Source organism: Zootoca vivipara, chromosome 12 (assembly GCF_963506605.1).
Source record: "Zootoca vivipara chromosome 12, rZooViv1.1, whole genome shotgun sequence".
NCBI lineage: Eukaryota > Metazoa > Chordata > Lepidosauria > Squamata > Lacertidae > Zootoca > Zootoca vivipara.
Genome location: NC_083287.1, coordinates 3527514 through 3551051, shown reverse-complemented (window position 1 = coordinate 3551051; position 23538 = coordinate 3527514). Strand labels below are relative to the sequence as shown.

At 41.8% G+C, this 23538-nt stretch overlaps 1 protein-coding gene across 1 annotated transcript in view; it reads left to right on the top strand.

Moving 5' to 3' along the window:
• The window catches only part of VOPP1 (VOPP1 WW domain binding protein), a 39455-nt gene that overhangs the window by 10656 nt on the left and 5261 nt on the right, over positions 1-23538 (top strand). Inside the window, exons 2-4 of the mRNA XM_035101372.2 lie at positions 16975-17033; positions 21118-21195; positions 22593-22729. Coding sequence (XP_034957263.1) covers positions 16975-17033; positions 21118-21195; positions 22593-22729 — 274 coding nt within the window. The remainder of the gene's footprint in view (positions 1-16974; positions 17034-21117; positions 21196-22592; positions 22730-23538) is intronic.

The window sequence follows — 23538 nt, the reverse complement described above, 5'->3', positions numbered from 1 at the left end:
CCAGGGCGTATTCTGGCCACAACGAAAATTCTGAAGTGCATGTGTATTGCCTTTAGTTAATCAAGTTCCTAGTCCACGATATCTAATTGCTAGAATGCAGTTCCAACTTTTAGTGGTGTCAAGTTTTATTAATGCATATTACTTTTAGCAGGGACCCAGGTGGCACTGTGGTTAAACCACTGAGCCTAGGGCTTGCCGATCAGAAGGTCGGCGGTTCGAATCCCTGTGACGGGGTGAGCTCCTGTTGCTTGGTCCCAGCTCCTGCCAACCTAGCAGTTCGAAAGTACGTCAAAGTGCAAGTAGATAAATAGGGACCGCTCCGGCGAGAAAGTAAACAGCGTTTCCATGTGCTGCTCTGGTTTGCCAGAAGCGGCTTTGTCATGCTGGCCACATGACCTGGAAGCTATACGCCGGCTCCCTCGGCCAATAATGCGAGATGAGCGCGCAACCTCAGAGTCGGTCACGACTGGACCTAATGGTCAGGGGTCCCTTTACCTTTACCTTTATTACTTTTAGCACCCTGTTATACTCATCAGCAGACTGGCTAAATAAAAGTATTCACTACACTCCATGCCCAAATGTGAAGCTAGTTCTTCCTGAAATTCTAGAACATTTCCCCCCAGTTTCTTTCTCACTTTATCTGCCCTTGGTTATCTGTATGGGCCATGGGATGCTGTCTGACTTGAGAGTATTGGAAGGTAGGCGGGCAGAAAACCAAGAGGGGAGGGGAGCAGAATTATGTGTCCTGGAAGAGGGCATGGCTGGCTGCCTGGAAGAGTGGAAAGGAGCAATCCACACTGTGACATTTTGTTGCAAGTCTCATTTGTGGTTTTGTTGCTCGAGCCTCCTTAGTCTTAGTTTCGTTTAGTTAATAGAAGTTACTATTTGGCCCCAGAGCTCCTTTGTATTGTATAAAGATGTGTATCTCATTCTCATCTCTGGCAAAGAAAATAATGGTGTACAGTATTAAAAACCTGTTCCTCTACCTGAGATGCATATGCTTATTTGGTTGTTTCAGTTGCAGAAATGAAAATGCTATCTATCTAAATGTCACCTATCTAAATAAGCATCACAGATGCATGGCAGAACACAGTACCGTAGCATTGATAAAGGCAAAATATTGTAGTCACAGTGGTGCAGTTTTATTATCTAGCTCTTGCTAATTGTTTCTCATTGTGAAGCTCAGTTTCAACATTTTTCAGAAAATGTAATAATAGATCCAATAAAACTTTCACTCTTTACCTTTTGGACTACATGTTGGGATTAGTAGGGGAAATACTAATGAGAGTTCTGTCTGATTTGCGGGAGATTGAAGTATAAAACTGCCATTGTTTTATACATTGTTTTATAGAGCAATGTAACAAACTCCTGCCTCAATAAGCTATCGGTGTAAACACTGAGAGAGACAACAGAGAAAGGAAGATGGAAGAATATATGCAAATACAAGTATTTCGACCAGATTCTGTAGGGGAGAGGGCTAAGGCCTTATGGCAAAGAATTTGCAGGAAAGGTGGGTTTTGAGGAGGGATTCAAAGACAGAGAATGAGGTGCTTCCATGCCTCACAGGTGTTCTGTGGAAGCAGGAAGTTAAAACAGAATTCCCCCCTCTTCAAGCTGGCTTAGTTTTCAGCATAGCGTCAAGCTGCATTTCTGCCACTGTGGAACTGAGAGAAGTAATATACAAGTCAGAGCTGACACAAATCATGGCTTTCCATCAGTATTTTTCCAGATGAAAAGCCACATCCTTTATTGAAGACTCAGACTGTACATTTAGTAGAGTGGCACAGTTATTTTAAACAACCATCCCTCCCTAGTTGTATTTAATGTTGTGTAAGGAGATTTGCATGGTACAGATTATGTAAAACAGAGATTATGTAACAGAAGTGCTTCTGTAAATCTGTTCCCTGCAGAGGTTTGCAATGGGTGAGAATGTTTCCTTGAGCGCAGTGTTACAAACCCAGTATGTATACAGTTGGGAGGTCAGATTAATATAAACTGTGTCCAAATAAGGAAGATTTAACTTCAGTGCTTTGCTAAAGTGCCAAACATTCCAGGATGTCAAAGCTGCCAGTTTGGTTTGGTGTAGCTATATCTGCAAGACTGTGTTTAGCTGGTATAGCTGAAAAATGGCCCTACCCATTAGATACTGCTTGTTTTCTTAATTAGACCAGCGTGCCAGCATTTATTTGACAGGTGTTAGCCACATGGTCATTTGCAGGTGTAGCCAACAGGAGATCGGTAGCACACTGCAACTTTCTCATTTTCTTCTTCCACTCTCATAAGAAAATTTCCTCTTGTCTCTTCCATGTTTTGCTTTAGCCCTAGTGTATACAGTACTAGTGTATTATTAGGGACGTGGGTGGCGTTGTGGTCTAAATCACTGAGCCTCTAGGGCTTGCCAATCGGTCAGGTCGGCGGTTCAAATCCCCGTGATGGGTTGAGCTTCTGTTGCGCTGTTCAACATATTGGTCAACAATAGGCTGCTCCTATCAGCCTAGCAGTGCAAGTAGTTAAATAGGTAGCATTGCAGCACTCTGGCTTCCATCACAGTGTTGCGCCATAAGTGGTTTAGTCATGCTGTCTACATGACCCAGAAAGCTGTCTGTGGACAAACGCCAGCTCCCTCAGCCTGAATTGAGGTGAGCGCTGCATCCCATAGTCACCTTTAACTGGACTTAACCGTCCAGGGGGTTGTATAGTGTATTATTATACCGCATTGCTGCACTAACCCCATAGAAACATTTGTGTTACAATTTTATCTCTTGCCAGTTTTAATCAGTGTTTTCTCTTACGCTGCTTTGTGGTTGTACTCATGTTCCCCCACCATACGATTCAAATTGTTAGCCCCCCCCCTCACCCCCAAACTTTCTTTTCTCTGTCTGTACCACAATAGGTTTTGAGTGTACTCCTGGATACTGCCCTGAACCTGGGTATCCAGGTTTTGGTGGTGGCCAGGAGTGTGTTTGTACCATTATGTCTCAGGCACCAACAGCACCCTCGAGGTGTTGGCTCTGGCCACAGAGATTTATGCCTTTGTTACATCCTGATTGGATTACTGATACAAGCTCCACATGGGGCGGCCTTTGAAAAGTGCTCAGAAGCTTCAGAGGTTCCAAAACGCTGGTCACACCACTGACTGGTAGGGCTTGGCAATGTATCAATACATCATCCAACACCAGTTTGTAGACCATTTCATGAGAACCGTTTCAAAATCAATTGAGCTGGCAATTTTTTAAGGGCAAAGCACAGCCCTTAAAAAATCCAGGGGGCAGTGTAATTGTGAGCCCTCTGGTGGCTGGCTGGCTGCCTTCCCTTTTGGCTCCCTTTCCCCTCTGATGGCAGAACAGTTCCACGCCCAGCCTCGGCGCCTCCCAAAAACTGTGGTATCTCTACCCAGTGCAGAAATTGTAGGTGGCTGCTTCTTCCTTCTCCATCTATCTGTCTAGGGAGGAGTGGAAGGAGTTTGCTCTCTAGATGCAAGGGCTCACCTTCCTTTGAGAGGAGGAATGCACAGTGCAGATAACACATACCTATTAAGCTCATTGACAGCTCCTTCGCCCAATCTCTACCCCCACCATGTTTCAGACGTTATGATATATCACTAAATCGCGATGTTTAGCTGGTGATATATCATGTTGTTGAAAACAGATATCACCCAACCCTGATTATGTCCTATAACACCCTACATGGCTTGGGCTCACAGATCCTGGGTGTTAAAATCCTTGGATGAGCACCTTCTTGGATGAGGTCTATCAAAAGGGGAGGCATGGTTGGTTGTGACATGAGAGACATTCTTTTCTGTGGAATTTCCTCCCATGAGAGGTTAGACTGGCTCCCTCTTTGCTATCCTTCTACCAGCAGGCTAAAGCTTTCCTATTCAGACAGGCCTTTGAAAACTAAGGTGCAAACCAGGCATCGGCAACCTCCGGCCCATGGGTCGGAAGCTGCCCACAGAGGCCATTTATCTGGCCCACGAGCCACCTGGTCACCGAGCCGCCCGCTCAGCAAGTCCCCGCATAGCGCCATGCTAAACAGGTGGAGCACCAAAAAAAAACCTGGGGACTCGCTGAGTGGTTCCGAAAATGGCATCTGTGCATGCACAGATGCCAGAAACAGCGTCTGGGCATGCACAGACGCTGGAAATCACTTCTGCGCATGCCCAGGCATGCGCCGAAGCAAGTTCCGGTGCCGCGCTGCCCATGCCCAGAAGCTAGTCCGTGGGCCGGACACGCTCTGGACTTGTGCAGAAGCGATTTCCGGTGCTGCACTGCCCATTTTCAGGTTGAGGAAGCCAGCATTTGTCTGCAGACAGCTTTCTGGGTTATGTGGCCAGCATGACTAAACCGCTTCTGGTGCAACGGGACACCATGACGGAAGCCAGAGCACTTGGAAATGCTGTTTACCTTCCCACTGCTGCGATACCTATTGATCTACTCACGCTGGTATGCTTTCAGAATTTGACTGGAGCTAACCGTCCAGGGGTCCTTTACTCTTTTTTAAACCTTTATATATAACACTGCACATAAAGAGCTATAAAACATCTTAAAAATCCTTCTACATACATCAACAAAGATTACAAATCATAGGATGTATACATGCATGGCTCCATACTGATATCAACTTCCCACATTTACATTGGGGTGCCCCAAGCCATTTGGTCTCAACTATTACACTTTAACCTAGTTGCCTTGGCAACCAGACCTTCATTGAGAATGGAAGAGGGTCTCCCATCTCCTCTTTCTAGGCCTCAGATAGCTTCAAGGAGAAAGGCTAGTTGTCACCCAGATGCTCATCCAACAAATAACTTTTAGCAAAGCATCACTTGCCCCTCCAGGGTCAGATAAGGCAAGAAGGCTGGTATGCAATGTTTGCACAGAAATACACAGTATAGGAGGAAGGCATGAAGGTTACAAAATGCAGGCACACAAGAATCGTTCATTGATGCATTCTATCTAAAAGGTTAAATGCAATAAATATTGAAACCATTAAGCAAGATCAAAATCTAGATCTAAGGCCAGATGGAATATATTATCACCAGTTTGGGAGAAAGGCAAGATATAAATGCATAATAACAACATGTTAAATGGCTCAGGACTGCAATATGAACCAACTCAGATCCTGCAATCAACATCTAAGGTCCTTCTTTGTATGCCAGCTTAAGGAGAGGTCTGGCAGGTAGAAACATGAGAACAGGCCTTTTCTGTAGTGGCTCCCGGTTTGTGGAATGGTCTTTCCAGGGAGGGAATTTTTCCTTGATCATTTCAACTAATTCATTGACATCAAGGAGGTGAGATTTAATCCTTACCTCTTAGCAACAATTCTGCTAAACTAGCCCCTCCTCATGTCATAGTTGGCAACAATGGGAACATTTTTAAAAAATAGCAATTGCAGCAAAGGGCAATTTTCATTACAATTGTGACTGGGGTGGTAAAGTTAAATCTTCCCTCCCCATCTGCCGTGGTCCTAATGAAAATAATGCCCTCTGAACCAAAATGTAAACCATGTAGATATTTATGTTTTATTAAAGTAATAAATAAGCAGTATTAAAAAATAATAAATAAAAACATGAACATGTTCAGATTTACAGTATTAGGTATTTAAGCTGGACCATTTCACTCCTGATCTTTGATATGTTCTATCTATAGAAAATGGTTTATATTTAAGCACATAAAGCTTATTAAGATAAGATAAACCAATCATAAAGATGTTTCTGTGTTAATGAAGAGATAACTAAGCAGTGTTGCACCTGGAGAAAATTTTGCTAGCTAAACTTGCTTCTAGCCAAGGTGACAAACTCTGGTTTGAAGCTAACCAAGACCATTGTCGGAACCAAAAGTCACAGGTGCATTCACATAATGGGAATTAATAGAGCATGAACATGTAGGATACTCCTGGTTTCTTGTCTATACCTGGTTTTACATCTGCATCGAGTCCACAGGCTTTCCCTAGCACTAAAATTTATTAAAACTGGTTCTTGATGCAATGCAAATAAAATAGATGGTGGGTCTTATCCTCTTGCCTGTGAATCTTTGTAAATGCAGTACATAGCAATTAGAGTGATAGCTGTAATTATGTTGTCAAATATGCATTTTCCCCATAGCAGCAATGAAATTGATATAATAGAAGCTATATTTTACAGCTTGAGGTGGGCACAGATTCTGCTTTGAGACACACCCAAGTGTTGCATGTGTTGGGAAGCCTTTCCCATTGAAATGTGGGTCAGACCTTGCATATTTCCCCACCCCACCCCCACTCCTGATATTAGTTGAATAGAAATCTCACTAATTTTTCCATTTTGTAATGTTTTTATGCATTACAGAGCCTTTAAGAAAAACTGTTACAATTGCTCCTGAGTTCCCCCACAATTCATGCTTCTATATATTTTGGAACGTGATTTTTCTGTCTGTCCTTTTTTTCTTTTTTCTTTTTTGTTCTCTATACGTTTGGATGCCTCTCAAGGTATTGGCACCAAACTTGGCATAAAGTTTTTTTTGGGGGGCGTTCTTCATTGATGTTTGGACATCAGTCACCATTTTGAATCGTGCCTGTTAAGATATTGTCATGAAACTTGACATAAGGATTCCCAAGGTGGACAACAAACTTCATTGCTTATTGAACACTTGGCGCCATTTTGAATCAAGATGATAGACCAAAACATAACTTTGTTGCTTGTGATTTACCATTTTTTTTACACAGGTCTGGCCACTTCATGAGATATTGTTGCCAAATTTCCTTCCTACTTTCACCATCTGCAAGTAGGGTGGAGAATATTTGGGTGGGCCTTTTTGCTCAAATCCTATAGAAAATGGTCTATTTGGGTTAAGACAGTAATAAAATGTTTGGTTAGAGATCTACCCTATCCTCTAGCCCAACATGTAGTTAATATAGATGGAATGAATATTAAAACATGTTTATGTCTGTAATATAGATGTTCTCTTTGGTTTTAGTCTAGTCCTAGGCAACAAGATTGGTTCCCAACAAGCAAGAGATCTCTAGATGTGGAAATATGGTTTTGGAGTACATAGTGTGTATGCATTTCTTAGTTAGTAATTTTAGTTTGCATTGTATGTAAACATAGAACAGTGCTTTATGCTGGGTCCCAAAATATAGTCCAGCTAGTTCAGTATTGTACTTCCTAGTACTGCCTGTGAATTTTAGGGATTGAGGCCAGGAACTTTTTGCATGCAACGTGTGTGCTCTACCACATCTTTACAAACTGTCTGGAAGCTCTGCTGAAAGGCAGTATATCCATCATTTAAATTAACAAATAAGATGCCACTGGGCTACAGTGCCCCTTGAAAGTAGTTCGTAAACTAAAGTTAGTACAAAATATAGCAGCTAGATTACTAACTGGGCCAGGACGTATAGAATGCACCTCACCAATTTTAAAACTACACTGTCTCCTCATTTTTTTCTTAGTCCAAATTTTGGTCTTAACCTTAAAATCCCTAAATGTCTTGGGAATAGACTACCTTAAGAGTAGAACCCATGAGTGGCTCTACAATTTCTAGACCATAGCTGCCAAGTTCCAGCCTAAGAAATAAGGGACTGGACCGGAAGTAGCAGACCGGAAGTAGCGTTGCCGCCATTTTGGAACTGGGCGGAGCATGCTCAGAAGCTACTTTTGATGCTGCTCTGCCCTGTTCCAAAATGGCCGCTGCACCAGAAGTCACGCTGCAGCCATTTTGGAACTGGGCAAAGCAGCATCAAAAGTTGCTTCTGAGCATGCTCTGACCAGTTCCAAAATGGCCACCGCGCCAGAATAAACTGGGGGAAAAACAAAAAAAAATCTGTTTTTTCGGCTGGGGACAGCTGGAAAAACGGGGGTTTCCCGGGGAATACAGGAGACTTGGCAACTATGTTCTAGACTAATCCCAGGAAGCCTGGAAGTCATGCCCTCTTACCTGGAAGTATTGTCCTCTGTTCAATGTGTGTATGGATGCCAAGCTATTGTACTCAAAGCAGGTTTTAGCTACAAACTCTATTCGAGTTGTGGCTCCCATTAAATTCTGAACTTTCTGTAGTGTGTTTCCAGGAGTGAAGTTAGAGACCCCATTCCAGAATCTGGCTGCATTAACTAGTTTAAAATGTGGATTACTACATTGCTTTAAAATGGGGTGGGTGAGTTTGCAATGTGGAATGATAAAGGCTTGTCACATGCAAGCCTCCTTCACTGTCATATGAACATGGGATACAGACTGTATTCAAGTCTTTAATGGAAAATGCATGACAGACTCATCAGCTGTGCTGATAAGAAGCATGCTTTATTCACAAGATGCTGAATGTGGTCTAATCCCTGTCTCTCTGTTTCATTTCTTTGCTCATTGTCCTGCATTTACAGTAACCTATTGAGAGCCTTGGAACTACCGTAGTTTAAAGGTCTCATGGGCAGCACAGTGCTCCATGCTGTGGATGCTGCTGTGTTAGAACAAATGTTCCTTGGTCTTAGCTTTGTGGGTGGAATAATAAGCACATTAAACAACTGCAAGTGGAGGAATGGAGAGCATTTAGTCTAATGGCAAGAACATTGAAAGGGGATAGGCTGAGAACTAGGAAGATGTATTGTTTGTGTTTTGCCTTCAGGACTTGACTGTTGCAATATGCACTCTTGCAGAAGGAAACTTCCTGCCTCTTGATCAGGGATGAGTTTCTAGGGGAACACAGAGCATCAGTGCTCCAGCATCTGTGTAGGCTTTCTGCAGCATTCAAGGCAGCATCATTCAAAACTCTGGTTTTAATCTCTGAAGCTCCAAGTAGTTGGCAGAACCACAAGCAACTGGGTTTGTGCCCTGGAAAGGCCCCAACTAGGGTGCCCAAGATAGTTTTAACTTTAAATCCCTTCTTTTGAATTGATGCAAGGAATCCTATCAAAAACAATTATGTGGTTTATATTTTGTCCCCCTGGGTGAGAGCCTATGCTAGCTAGCCCTAGAGCAATTTGTTGTAAGAATTTAAAGGTTACACACACACACACACACACACACACACACACACACACACGTTCATAAACATGTACATGAATGTACAGGCAAATGTCTGAAACAGCACAGGAAGACAGGCCTGACTGACACCATTTTGACTCTCTCTGACCAGAATCACACACACATTTCCACATGACTATCAACTTGGGAGCCATAATCCTGTAAGCCGGAGTCTCTGCCAACTGGACATTTCCCCATCAATGGTGCCAGACTACTAGCCATCTCATTCACAATGGAAGACTCCTCCAAACAAAAGATAGTGATAAACTTTTAGGAAACTGTTAATTTCTCTTTTTTAAAAAAATAATACTTTATTATTTAAAATATTGCATACATAACATATATATGTCATAAACACAACATAAACTTTCCTCTCATTAAATCATATACAGAAAATATGTGAAAAACAAAATACACAATTCAACATAAATTCTTCTTCGCAATGTGAATAGTATACCATCCTTATATTTCATCCTAGTTCTTCCCTCTTAGATACTTCCCGTCCTTCTTATTATACAATAGCAAATTCTTTATGCTCCTGCATTATGAATTTCTTCCTTTCTTTTCCTGATTTCTCCTGATCTCACTTTTCTGTTTTTCAGACGTTATTCTATATCTGCTAATATGGAATTATTAGGATAGTAATTTTTTAGATATTTTTTGTAAACACTCCATTCTTTAGATACTTTTTGTGTTAATGATCCCCTGATTGAGTCAGTAAGTTTTGCCAGCTGTACGTATTCTAGCATGAGCGTTTGCCACTCCATTACAGTGGGTAGGTTCTCACTCTTCCACTTCCTTGCCACTAATACCCTGGCCGCGGTCATTGCATAAAGCAGCAAAGATTTTGTTTCTTTTTGGATTTCTGGTGGTAGTATATTTAACAAAAACATTTCCGGCCTTTTTTTTTATTGGTTGTTTAAATAACTTTTTAATTTCTTCGTGTATGTTACTCCAATATCTTCTAATCTCCTGGCAATTCCACCACATATGGTAATATGATCCAGTATCTTTTTTGCAACGCCAGCATTGGGGGCTCGGTCCTCCATACATTTTTGCTAATTTTTGTGGGGTGAGATGCCACCTATAGAACATTTTCATGTTATTCTCCTGCAGACTGTAACATGCTGTGAACTTCATATTATCTGCGCACATTTTCTCCCATTGTTCTATTTGAATATTATGGCCAAAGTCTTGGGCCCAAAGTCTTTCTCTTTGTGTTTAGGAATTCACACCTGGGAGGGGTGAGAGGAGGACTAGGAGAGGTGTCAAAGGTGCTCAGATTTCTACCTTGAACGGTCCCTTTTTGTGAGATATTGATTACGTAGCTGTGATGTAGGAATGATGTATTTTGGGGGTGTTTCTTGGTGATGGGAAAACTGATAAAAGTGGAGGTTCTCTTTTGTTCTGGGTTCCTTCCTTGCTCTCCTGCGTGAGGGGAAGGACCCTGTTGCAACAAGTATGGCTAATGCTGGGGAGCAAAGAACAGTGCTAAGAGCAAAAGGGGGGGGAAGATACTACACACAATCACATCAGGGTTTCCCCCCTGTCTCCCATGGAAGGTGGGGGGAGAGAGAGCGAGAACACAAATAGAACATGAATGGTCCTCTACTCAGGCTTTTCCGATTCCTTGTTGTTGTTTAGTCGTTTAGTCGTGTCCGACTCTTCGTGACCCCATGGACCATAGCACGCCAGGCACTCCTGTCTTGCACTGCCTCCCGCAGTTTGGTCAAACTCATGTTCGTAGCTTCGAGAACACTGTCCAACCATCTTGTCCTCTGTCGTCCCCTTCTCCTAGTGCCCTCAATCTTTCCCAACATCAGGGTCTTTTCCAAGGATTCTTCTCTTCTCATGAGGTGGCCAAAGTATTGGAGCCTCAGCTTCACGATCTGTCCTTCTAGGGAGCACTCAGGGCTGATTTCCTTAAGAATGGATAGGTTTGATCTTCTTGCAGTCCATGGGACTCTCAAGAGTCTCCTCCAGCACCATAATTCAAAAGCATCAATTCTTCGGCGATCAGCCTTCTTTATGGTCCAGCTCTCACTTCCATACATCACTACTGGGAAAACCATAGCTTTAACTATACGGACCTTTGTCGGCAAAGTGATGTCTCTGCTTTTTAAGATGCTGTCTAGGTTTGTCATTGCTTTTCTCCCAAGAAGCAGGCGTCTTTTAATTTCGTGACTGCTGTCACCATCTGCAGTGATCAAGGAGCCCAAGAAAGTAAAATCTCTCACTGCCTCCATTTCTTCCCCTTCTATTTGCCAGGAGGTGATGGGACCAGTGGCCATGATCTTGGTTTTTTTGATGTTGAGCTTCAGACCATATTTTGCGCTCTCCTCTTTCACCCTCATTAAAAGGTTCTTTAATTCCTCCTCGCTTTCTGCCATCAAGGTTGTGTCATCTGCATATCTGAGGTTGTTGATATTTCTTCCGGCAATCTTAATTCCGGCTTGGGATTCATCTAGTCCAGCCTTTCGCATGATGAATTCTGCATATAAGTTAAATAAGCAGGGAGACAATATACAACCTTGTCGTACTCCTTTCCCAATTTTGAACCAATCAGTTGTTCCATATCCAGTTCTAACTGTAGCTTCTTGTCCCACATAGAGATTTCTCAGGAGACAGATGAGGTGATCAGGCACTCCCATTTCTTTAAGAACTTGCCATAGTTTGCTGTGGTCGACACAGTCAAAGGCTTTTGCATAGTCAATGAAGCAGAAGTAGACGTTTTTCTGGAACTCTCTAGCTTTCTCCATAATCCAGCGCATGTTTGCTATTTGGTCTCTGGTTCCTCTGCCCTTTCGAAATCCAGCTTGCACTTCTGGGAGTTCTCGGTCCACATACTGCCTAAGCCTGCCTTGTAGAATTTTAAGCATAACCTTGCTAGCGTGTGAAATGAGCGCAATTGTGCGGTAGTTGGAGCATTCTTTGGCACTGCCCTTCTTTGGAATTGGGATGTAGACTGATCTTCTCCAATCCTCTGGCCATTGCTGAGTTTTCCAAACTTGCTGGCATATTGGGTGTAGCACCTTAACAGCATCATCTTTTAAAATTTTAAATAGTTCAGCTGGAATATCATCACTTCCACTGGCCTTGTTATTAGCAATGCTTTCTAAGGCCCATTTGACTTCACTCTCCAAGATGTCTGGCTCAAGGTCAGCAACCACACTACCTGGGGTGTATGAGACCTCCATATCTTTCTGGTATAATTCCTCTGTGTATTCTTGCCACCTCTTCTTGATGTCTTCTGCTTCTGTTAGGTCCTTACCACTTTTGTCCTTGATTATGGTAATCTTTGTACGAAATGTTCCTTTCATATCTCCAATTTTCTTGAACAGATCTCTGGTTTTCCCCATTCTATTGTTTTCCTCTATTTCTTTGCATTGCTCATTTAAGAAGACCCTCTTGTCTCTCCTTGCTGTTTTTTGGAAATCTGCATTCAGTTTCCTGTATCTTTCCCTATCTCCCTTGCATTTTGCTTGCCTCCTCTCCTCCGCTATTTGTAAGGCCTCGTTGGATAGCCATTTTGCTTTCTTGCATTTCCTTTTCCTTGGGATGGTTTTCGTTGCTGCCTCCTGTATAATGTTACGAGCCTCCATCCATAGTTCTTCAGGCACTCTGTCCACCAAATCTAAATCCTTAAACCTGTTCCTCACTTCCACTGTGTATTCATAAGGGATTTGATTCAGATTGTATCTTACTGGCCCAGTGGTTTTTCCTACTTTCTTCAGTTTAAGCTGGAATTTTGCTATAAGAAGCTGATGATCTGAGTTACAGTCAGCTCCAGGTCTTGTTTTTGCTGACTGTATAGAGCTTCTCCATCTTTGGCTGCAGAGAATATAATCAATCTGATTTCGATGCTGCCCATTTGGTGATATCCATGTGTAGAGTCGTCTCTTGTGTTGTTGGAAGAGAGTGTTTGTGATGACCAGCTTGTTCTCTTGACAGAACTCTATTAGCCTTTGCCCTGCTTCATTTTGAACTCCAAGGCCAAACTTGCCAGTTGTTCCTTTTATCTCTTGATTCCCTACTTTAGCATTCCAATCCCCTGTAATGAGAAGAACATCCTTCTTTGGTGTCATTTCTAGAAGTTGTTGTAGGTCTTCATAGAATTGGTCAATTTCACTTTCTTCAGCACCGGTAGTTGGTGCATAAACTTGGATTACTGTGATGTTAAAAGGTCTGCCTTGGATTCGTATCGAGATCATTCTGTCATTTTTGAGATTGCATCCCATTACAGCTTTTGCCACTCTTTTGTTGACTATGAGGGCCACTCCATTTCTGCTACAGGATTCTTGCCCACAGTAGTAGATATGATAGTCACCCGAACTGAATTCGCCCATTCCCTTCCATTTTAGTTCACTGATGCCCAGGATGTCGATATTTATTCTTGTCATCTCATTTTTGACCACATCCAGCTTACCTCCACTCATGGTTCTTACATTCCAGGTTCCTATGCAATATTTTTCTTTACAGCATCGGACTTTCCTTTCGCTTCCAGGCATATCCGCAACTGAGTGTCCTTTCGGCTTTGGCCCAGCCGCTTCATCAGCTCTGAATCTACTTGTACTTGTCCTCCGCTCTTCCTCAGTAGCATGTTGGACGCCTTCCGACCTGAGGGGCTCATCTTCCAGCGTCATAACTTTTATATGCCTGTTGTCTTTGTCCATGGAGTTTTCTTGGCAGGGATACTGGAGTGGCTTGCCAGTTCCTTCTCCAGGTGGATCACGTTTAGTCAAAACTCTCCACTATGACCTGTCCAACTTGGGTGGCCCTGCATGGCATAGCTCATAGCTTCTCTGAGTTATTCAAGCCCCTTCGCCACGACAAGGCATTGATCCATGAAGGGGATTCCTTAAGAAATATCAAATAAATCTTTCGACTGCCACCCCACTTAACCTTTTGGGGATTGTGACACCACAGCTAGCACTCAGTGTCTTGTGGCTTTTCAGCTGATGCTTTCAGCTCGGTTGTTCTACTGCAAAAGGTCAGAGAATCAGAGAGAATATCAAGAGACATATCCGTGTATTTGAGGGCAGTTTTCTTTATCCTTTTGGTTTCTCCTTTGTGTACTATAAAGGGTAATCCTTGAGGACTTGGATGAAATGCTGAAGGACGGTCCATGCTTGTTCTTGTGGTGTTGAAGGGAAAAAATATATGTGATCTTTAGGCAAGCATATCAGCTAAATTGTGTGCGTGTTTACATGAACTGAATTCTGATATTGTAAATTTAGTTACTTTACAACAGGCACCTCCAAACATTGGCCCTCCAGATGTTTTGGACTACAATTCCCATCTTCCCCGACCACTGGTACTGTTAGCTAGGGATCATGGGAGTTGTAGGCCAAAACATCTGGAGGGACGCAGTTTGGGAATGCCTGCTTTACAAGTACAGGCAGTGACCATTTTAGGCATGTCCAGTTGACCTCTGGTCACTAATGTGTGGGTCCTTTTGGACCTGGAAGAGGGTGGAACAGGGTTGGGCACACTTATACGCACTCTGCTAGAACACTCGGGGACTGGGAATGGAACCCGCCTATATTGTTTTTCTTTCGAAAAGGAACCACCCAAGTCTACCTCAGAAATGATCCATAGTAATCAGATTAATTTTTTCGACATCTGCTGAATATCTGAAAATTAATCTGAGCTGTAGGTTGGAGCTTGGTGTATGTTGGTAACTTGATTGCCAGATGCCAGAACCCAGTCAGCTGTGTGGGGTTCCTCAAAGTTACATGCCAGTTTTAGTTGATTAATCTATTAATTGTGTTTGTAAACTTTAATTGGTTTAATTAAAACTAGTTGAGCTTTTTGAATGTCTGTGGTAACCTTGGGAAAGGAGCAGGGGAGAGAACGTCAGTCCTGACTCCATATAAACTCATCACTAAATTCTCATATTTTTTAGTAGTGGTTCTTTTGTGCCAGACCCAAAACTTTGAAGCTTTGATGGTTCTGCTCTTGGTATGGAATGTATCACAAGTGGTATGAATATGTAGCCCCTGCTTTCTGTGATCTTTTGTAGCTATCTGGTATACCTGAACTATTCAGTTAAAGTATATTATTGGTAGTTCTTAAATATATATCTTTAGCTTTATTTTAGTAAATAAAGTGGAGGAATTTGCTGCATCATTGTCTATACCAATGTTCGAAAAACTCAGATATATAAGCTACACACCAGATGTCTCCTCAAACCAGATTGCAGTCACCAAAACTGAATGTCTAGTACTCTTTACAATACCAAGTTCACATTTTATTAGAGCTATTTGATGTGATCAGAACTTGGGCTTATCTCATTCAATATTTTTACTCTTCTTCTGTCTATATTTAATATTTACATGGCCGATAGATTGCATGAGTTGACTACCATAAGCACACAGCAGCAGCATTGTTGCAATGAACCAAGTGAGGGAATTAATGTGGCCAAATATCCTCACAGCTGGTTCACATGGTCAGTTTTACCAAAAGCATGAACAGGTGAAATGAATCTTCATGAATTGATTACAAAGCTTTATGCATAAGTGAATTAGGCCCTAATCCCTAACAAATCACATAGGCAATGAGTATCAGATCTAGTGGTAGCCACTAGTGGTTGCAAAGTTAAGCAATTTGAACATCATCAGGATTGTCTATTTAATATGTAAATAATAATACACAGCATTTATATGTGCTTTTGGTGCTTAACATATGCTAGATTAGTAATCCTAACATTCTGTGAGATGTCAGAATTATAATCCTTTTGTTGGAGATGGACAGTGAGACTGAGGGAATACTGATTTCTTGTAGGTTGGGGGTAGGAATCCTGTATATTTTCAGATGTTGTTGGACTACATCTCTCAGACCTTTCAAAACAAGCAGTCAGCCAAGGCTGGCCATATTTCATTGTGCTCTGTGCTGCTGTCCAGGGTCCTGATTGCTTTGCTATCTCGTCATTTCCAAGTCCCTGTGCTGACCCAGAAGAAATAGACTTGATTGGGTGGGAAGCAGCCATTGACACAATTTTTGTGTGTGCAAGTCAGCTGTTGCATCAGTTGTGTGTGAAGGCACAGCCTGGTGGTCCATTCTAGGAGAGACAACAATGGGAGTGCAACGGTCCCTTATAGGCCCTCTAGCCACTTAAAAGTGAATTGTGAGTTGTCTTTGTTTACAGCAGACATGTTTCCCTTAAACTGAAGCTGAAGCAAACTGTGTTTCTTCCCACTTTTATTCATTTTTGCATATCTGCTGATTGCCTTAGATATTACCTATTCACAATTTTTTTAAGCTTAGCTTGGTACATATGAATACATTTTCTTTCTGGAAGAGTGAGAAAGGCAATATGCTCAATCATAGCCCCATTGCTTTAGGTCAAAAATGTATTCACTATATGCTATGTAATAGCATAGAGCAGTGCTTTTAATCACTGTTATTTAAATAGGTCTAATAGAACAGGCTATTTTGACAGAAGCAGATTGTCAAATAGGCAATCAAGCTGCCTCTGCTGTAATTCCCTCTCCTCTGCAACAGTTGGAACCATGTTTTTCTCTTATTTATTGATTACACTTGTCAATATCCTTCCAGGATACAACTCCTCCTAAGACTGCTTCTAACAACAGGAGCAGGAAAGCACTTGCAGCAGAGAGTTAGTGGGCCTTTCCCAGCCACATATTCTTCCTTGCAGAGATCCCCCAAGTAATTTTGGACTTCCCCCTTCCTGAGAATCACCTTTTGCAACTGGAAGAACCTTGAGGTGTGTGTGTGTGTGAGGATTTGCAAGGTTGAGTCAGCATGTCTAGGAGGGATGAAGCACCAACCAGTCTTCCCCTGCAAGGGCCCAGACTCTGGCATTAGCCTTGGTTCTCACTTTGCTCCTAGTTATCCTAAATATATTCATTTGTGAACTGAAGGCATACTTTCTGTTAAGACTTCTAGTAGATATAGTTGTTAAATGCTGTGTATAACTCACAGATTCTGCTTTTACATGATGAACAATGTCCTCTTTTCCCTTTCTTTTCAGTATTCAGAGGCCAAAAAGCAGTGCTGGTACTTTGAAGGGGTGTATCCTACATATTATATGTAAGTGATCCTCCTTTTCTCTTTGTGTTCATCTGTGGAAGTGTGTGTCTGTGTGTTTACAATGTTGGGAGATAGATTTAAGCCGTGGGTAGGCAAACTAAGGCCTGGGGGCCAGATCCAGCCCAATCGCCTTCTCAGTCCGGCCCGTGAAAGGTCTGGGAATCAGCGTGTTTTTACATGAGTAGAATGTGCCCTTTTATTTAAAATGCATCCCCGGGTTGTTTGTGGGGCCTGCCTGGTGTTTTCTTTTTTTTCTTTTTCTTTTTAAAAATAGTTTAAATTTTTATTTAGTTTCTTTTTAAAATATTACAAAAAAACTTAGAAAAAAACAAGAGCAGAAAAAGAAAAACATAGAAACAATAACAAGCGATAACAAATCATATAAGATAATTCTGTGAAATGAGAAGTCTTGCTGCCACACATGCACATAGGAGAATATTTTTTTCTGTTTTCTGGGATGTTCTCCGGCACCATACTCAGCAGAGTATGCGGCTACCTTTGAAAGTGACCCGGAAACTGCAATTAATCCAGAATGCAGCGGCTAGACTGGTGACTGGGAGCGGCCGCCGAGACCACATAACACCGGTCCTAAGAGACCTACATTGGCTCCCAGTACGTTTCCGAGCACAATTCAAAGTGTTGGTGCTGACCTTTAAAGCCCTAAATGGCCTCGGTCCAGTGTACCTGAAGGAGTGTCTCCACCCCCACTGAGATCCAGCACTGAGGGCCTTCTGGCGGTTCCCTCACTGCGAGAAGCAAAGCTACAGGGAACCAGGCAGAGGGGCTTCTCGGTAGTGGCGCCCGCCCTGTGGAACGCCCTCCCATCGGAGGTCAAGGAGATAAACAACTACCTGACATTTAGAAAACACCTAAAGGCAGCCCTGTTTAGAGAAGTTTTTAATCTGCGATATTTTAATGTATTTTGTTATTTGTTGGAAGCCGCCCAGAGTGGCCGGGGAAACCCAGCCAGATAGGCGGGATATAAATAATAATAATAATAATAGTAGTAGTTTTTATTATTCAGTCCTCCTGTGCCCAAGTTTCATACCTGGCTTAAAGAGATTGAATAGTTAAATACAGTACTTATTTGGAGTGAAGTTTTTATTCTTGCTGATTACCCAATCGGAACAACCAACTTTTGAATTTATTAGGATTCTGCCATACATATGTTTCCTCCCAACCCAAAATGTAACCACATAGCTTCCCACAGAAAACGAGAAAACAACATCTGCACAGGCTGCCTTTTGCACTAAATTGGCCTGGGCGATGTATTGTAAGTAAGCATGCCATCCATAAACTAGGTCAAATCCTTCCAGATCCAAAATAGTTGGGTTTTTCTGCTCCACCCAGCAAAAACACGCCGCCTCATAATACATTTTCAAATCTGGAAGAGCAAACCCTCCTCTACTCTTTGCATCAATTAGAATTTTATATTTAATCTGGGACTTTTTCCCTTGCCAGATGAAGTCAGTTATATCCTTTCTCCATTGCTGGAAGCAATCAATACCATTTATCACAGGTATCGCTTGAAACAAAAAGATCATATTTGGTACAATATTCATTTTGATTGCCAATATTCTTCCAGGAAGCAAAAGCTTCATCCTGTTCCATAATTCAGTATTATTTTACTATAATTATCTTGAAATAAGTTCAAATTTATAGACACCAGCCAAACTCCCAAATATTTGACTTCATTTTCTGCTTTAAATCCATAAATCTTTTCCAAATTTTATTTTGCCTACTTCCCCAGATTTTTAATTATCATTTTGGTATTTTCTTTATTGATGTACAAACCAGCCAGGCTGCCAAACGCTGTTAGGGCCTCCAGGACCTTGGGAACACTTTCAAGAGGCGATCTGGTCTTGTTCTGTTGTGTTAGCATCTAATCTATAAACATTGGGGAATGAGCTGTCATAATGAAGATTTTCCTCTCGCTTTTGTGCTTCTGTTATGTCTAACCAGTGACATATTGAGATCTGATATTCTCCAACTCATTAAACACATTGTATACTTGCTCATTGTTCAAAACCTATTACTGTTACAAAGAGAAAAGAGGTGTTCTTAACATGTTTTCCCCCCCTGCAAGTACATGTGGAAGAGGGGGACATCCCAAGCCTCTGTAGTCCTAATACATCTTTTTATTGGCCTTGTCTTATTTTATTTATGTTCATACTCGAATAGTATCTGCAGGTTTCTTTGTGTTGCTTTCTGAGAACTCTGTATTCCATGAACAGATGCTTTTTAAACTAGCCAATGTCAGGGACTCTGGGGCTTGAACTGGCACCTTATGAACAGGCTGGGATCCAGTGTGGTGTGGCATTGTATCCTAAGGCTTCAGAGTTCACATCAGGAACAGAAGGGGTTCCTGTGGTTGAAAGAAAATACTAAACTTCTGGATTGACCATTGCCTGATTATACTTGCATACAGAACCAGATCTTTGTGTGCATTTGTTTGTGTATTTTCCGGAAAAATATCCCTGCAATGCTCACACAATAATATGGTTTAAACATTGCTGAAACATTCGTAGTTCTCCATCCATTCCAATTATTTGTAGGACTAGAAAGTCTTAATGCCGTTCCACGAATTGTGTGGCAGCGCACCAGCGTTTACAATGAAGAATTTGCTCATGGCAAGGAGATGGAGCCAAGGTTGGCTTTCAAATTTGTGTACCTGTATGATACATGTCTTTCTAAACATGCTTCTTTTGCACCATATAGGCTTACAATGTGAAGCAGGCCTCTGCACCGGACTTTAAGTGATGTAAATTGGTTTTGCAAAACACTTCATAACAATAGGTCAGACCTTAATTCTTAGCACTCTCTTCCCACAAATTAAAATACATTTGAACTCACTACTAAAGTTGCTCTTGAACATTGTAGTAGAATGGTAGGATAAAAATGTGGAAAAATAAAGTACTAATTCAAATAAATATTTTATTTCAGATACAACTTTTGGATTTCTTTTCCAGCTCAGCATTATTTTGTTTTTCTCCTGAGTCCTTAGGATGACACCACTTCAGTGCTGCACAGCTTTCCTTTTCACTCACCTTGTTTTCTTTCCTGTTTCTTTGATTTCCCTCCAAAGAAAGTGTTGCTTATGTTAATCTCTTCTTGGACTGTATTTGATTCATGGACATTTCCTAGCTGCCTTCAATCCTGTTAAAAGGCAGGATATGTTAAACAACCAGCATTGAAGTTGCTTTTTACTTTGACTCCTTTGTGAAAATGGGTCCAGTGATCTGTCAGCCATGACTGAGTTCAGCCATCTTTAAATTTTGTGGATTTCCAGTTTTATTTGCTCTTTGGCAGTATATCAAATTAAATAAGGATTTTCATGCAGACATTTTGTGACTAGCTAGTATAGTCATTTATAGTACAGTCTGTTAAAATACATCACAATATACAACTGACTTTTTGCATATTATTAACATTGATCTGATTTTGTAATTATTTCCATTAGTTGTTGTTTCTGGTGTTTTCCACCTTTCAGAGTCTATACCTTTTCATTTTTCTTTTGGTTGACCTGTATTCACACATACAAGAATCTGCTTGATGTTGCAATCGTGTGTGAGAACCACCCCAGAGTTACCTCCTGTTTTAGAAACTATAGGAAATTAATTCGAAGCTGTGCGTGTATCTCTTTTTATCTCCTGGACCATCTCAAGTGAAACACCATGAATATGATTGAAATGAAAATCAGTTGCATCCAGAGCTGAGGACTTCTCTGTATTCGTGACTACAATTGTAGCGTCATTAGCAATGTTGGCTTCTTTACAGGCACAAATTAGCATTGCTATCGAGTCCCAAGGGAGCATCCCAGCTGTGTCTTGTGCAACCATAGCAACACGGTACAGCTACGGTACAGCCTCCAGATGTATAATGTCACAAATGACATTCTTAGATCTCTCTGCATTTGAATTGTTGGATCTTCCACATCTGTTCTTCAGCTAATGTGTTGACAGCTAAAGCCATGAGGGTTGACAGAATCTTAGCCCACTAAGGTTTTCCTTTCCTGTCGTATTCTGCCAGGCTGCATCTTTGCTTTGCAATCTCCAAATGTCCTCTGCTTTTTATTCTTATGCAGATGCCGCTCCTATGAAGATTGCTGTGGTTCAAGATGCTGCATAAGGACTTTGTCTATCCAGCGACTATGGTATTTTTGGTAAGGCAGTGATAACTATGGATAAGTTTAGGCTTGCATCTGCTAAATTGAATTCTCTTAGGCACGGGTAGGCAAACTAAGGCCTGGGGGCCGGATCCAGCCCAATCGCCTTCTCAATCCGGCCCGCGGACGGTCCGGGAATCAGCGTGTTTTTACATTAGTAGAATGTGTCCTTTTATTTAAAATGCATCTCTGGGTTATTTGTGAGACATAGGAATTCGTTCTTTTTTTCTTCAAAATATAGTCCGGCCCCTCACAAGGTTTGAGGGACAGTGGACCGGCCCCCTGCTGAAAAAGTTTGCTGACCCCTGCTCTGAGGCTATATCTACACTACAAATTTATATCAGTTTTAATTTGAATGTAACAACAATGGGGTTCCCCTTGAGAATCCTGGGAACTGAGGTTCAGGGCAAGTGTGGTGGGTGTCTCTGCTGGAGACCCACAGCAATTACTTTTATCTATAAGCTGCCTTGTGTCCCTGTCAGGGGGAAAACCAAGGTATAAACTAACTAACTACTGCTGCTGCTACTACTAATAATAATAATACTTGATAAGGAAAAGTATTGTAGAATGAATAGACAGATTTATTATTTGAACATATCGTGCACAGGGATGTTTTTGCCAGTAGGGAAGGCAGTCACAGCTAGGCAGGAAATAAATATTTTCCTCCACACCACCTATTACCTAAAGTAGGTAATCTAAGGTTTCTTTCAGACCTATGTGATCTAGGGGTGTTTTTGATGTTGATGATCATCATGGGTGATCATGGCGAGATACCTTTTTCTCTCCCCTCCCAAAAAATCACTCCCTATTCTTCAGGTAGCCTTGAAAAAAAAGCCTTCTGTTGGCCACAAAATATTTCTGGGCCCAATTCAGGGTGCTCACATCAGTGTTTAAAGCCCTACGTAGATACCTGAAAGACTGCTTGCTTCCCTACAGACCCTATTGGGTGTCAAGCTTGGCAGAGAGGGACCTCTTTATAGTTCTGCCACCCTAATAAGTTGTGGGAGGGCCTTCTCTGTGGTAGTCCCTAGGTTGTGGAACTCCCCTCCCCACAGAGGTGCACCTATCAACTTCACTACACCATTTTCAGTGAATGCCAAAGACACCCCTCTTTACCCTGACCTTTGTCACATGAGGCATATTTTTAGAACCCACCTTATTTCTGTGATTGTAAGTTGATTTAGTTTGTTTTTAATGCTGTGTTTTCATTGCCATAATCTACCCTGAGACTTTAGGATGAGGGGTGGGTAAGGAAGAAGAAGAAGAAATAATAATAAGTAATAATAAATAAAAAACTTGGATCTGCAATTAGCTACTGAGTAAATCTTCAGTGTTTTTACAAATTGTGCAAACTCTGGTTAAATTTGTTCCTTCTCTCCTTCCCCTTTGCTCAGGTTCCTTCTGATGATGGGAGTTTTGTTCTGTTGTGGGGCGGGTTTTTTTATCCGAAGGCGGATGTATCCTCCACCGCTGGTTGATGAAACAACATACAACGTGTCGTATACCCGGCCACCTAACCCCCCTGCAGCAGGTCAGAAATTGCATCCTGCTACTAGTACTGCTATGTGAGACAATAATTATTGGCCACAGACTACTGTTGTGATTGATCTGAGGAAAATATAATCAGGCTCTTAGCATGCAAGCATTTATCTAGGCAGATCAGTGAGTAACTTATTCTATAGCCATTGCTGAATGCTGAAAACCAGGAAGTCAGCCGTATGTGTTTGGCCAAGTGATCACTTAAAACCACATTATACTTTATAATTATCTCCTACTGGTTTTCCTCTTTCCCTGTGTCTGCCGCTTCCTGTGGCAGGAAATATGGAACAGAACAGCAAGTACTGGACTGTTCCTATGTAACGATTAGAATGAATAGAAATTATTAAGTAGCCCCAAAACATCCACATTGCTGGATGATGCTGTACTGTTTTTAATATTCGCTTGGAAGCCGCCCAGAGTGGCTGGGGAAACCCAGCCAGATGGGCGGGGTATAAATAATAAATTATTATTATTATTATTATGACTTTAAATTCGAAAAATGATAGAAAGGAATTGCATCAGGAGTAAAGATGTACAAGCTCCCCACCCCATCTTTGGCTTGAGTGATCCAAGGTGGGGTGGTTTCAACAATGCCCCCCAAGTATAGGACTGGGAAGGTGAATAGCGAGTTTAGTATTTGCATTGGGGTAGAGAGGGGAAGCTCTGTGGGTTTACTGTGGAGGAATGTCAAGGGGGTTAGAGAGTGGAGCAAACGAGTGCACCCATTGTGTGTGTGTGTGTGTGTGTGTGTGTGTGTGTGTACATATAATACATATGTATTATGTATTATAGATAAAGAAA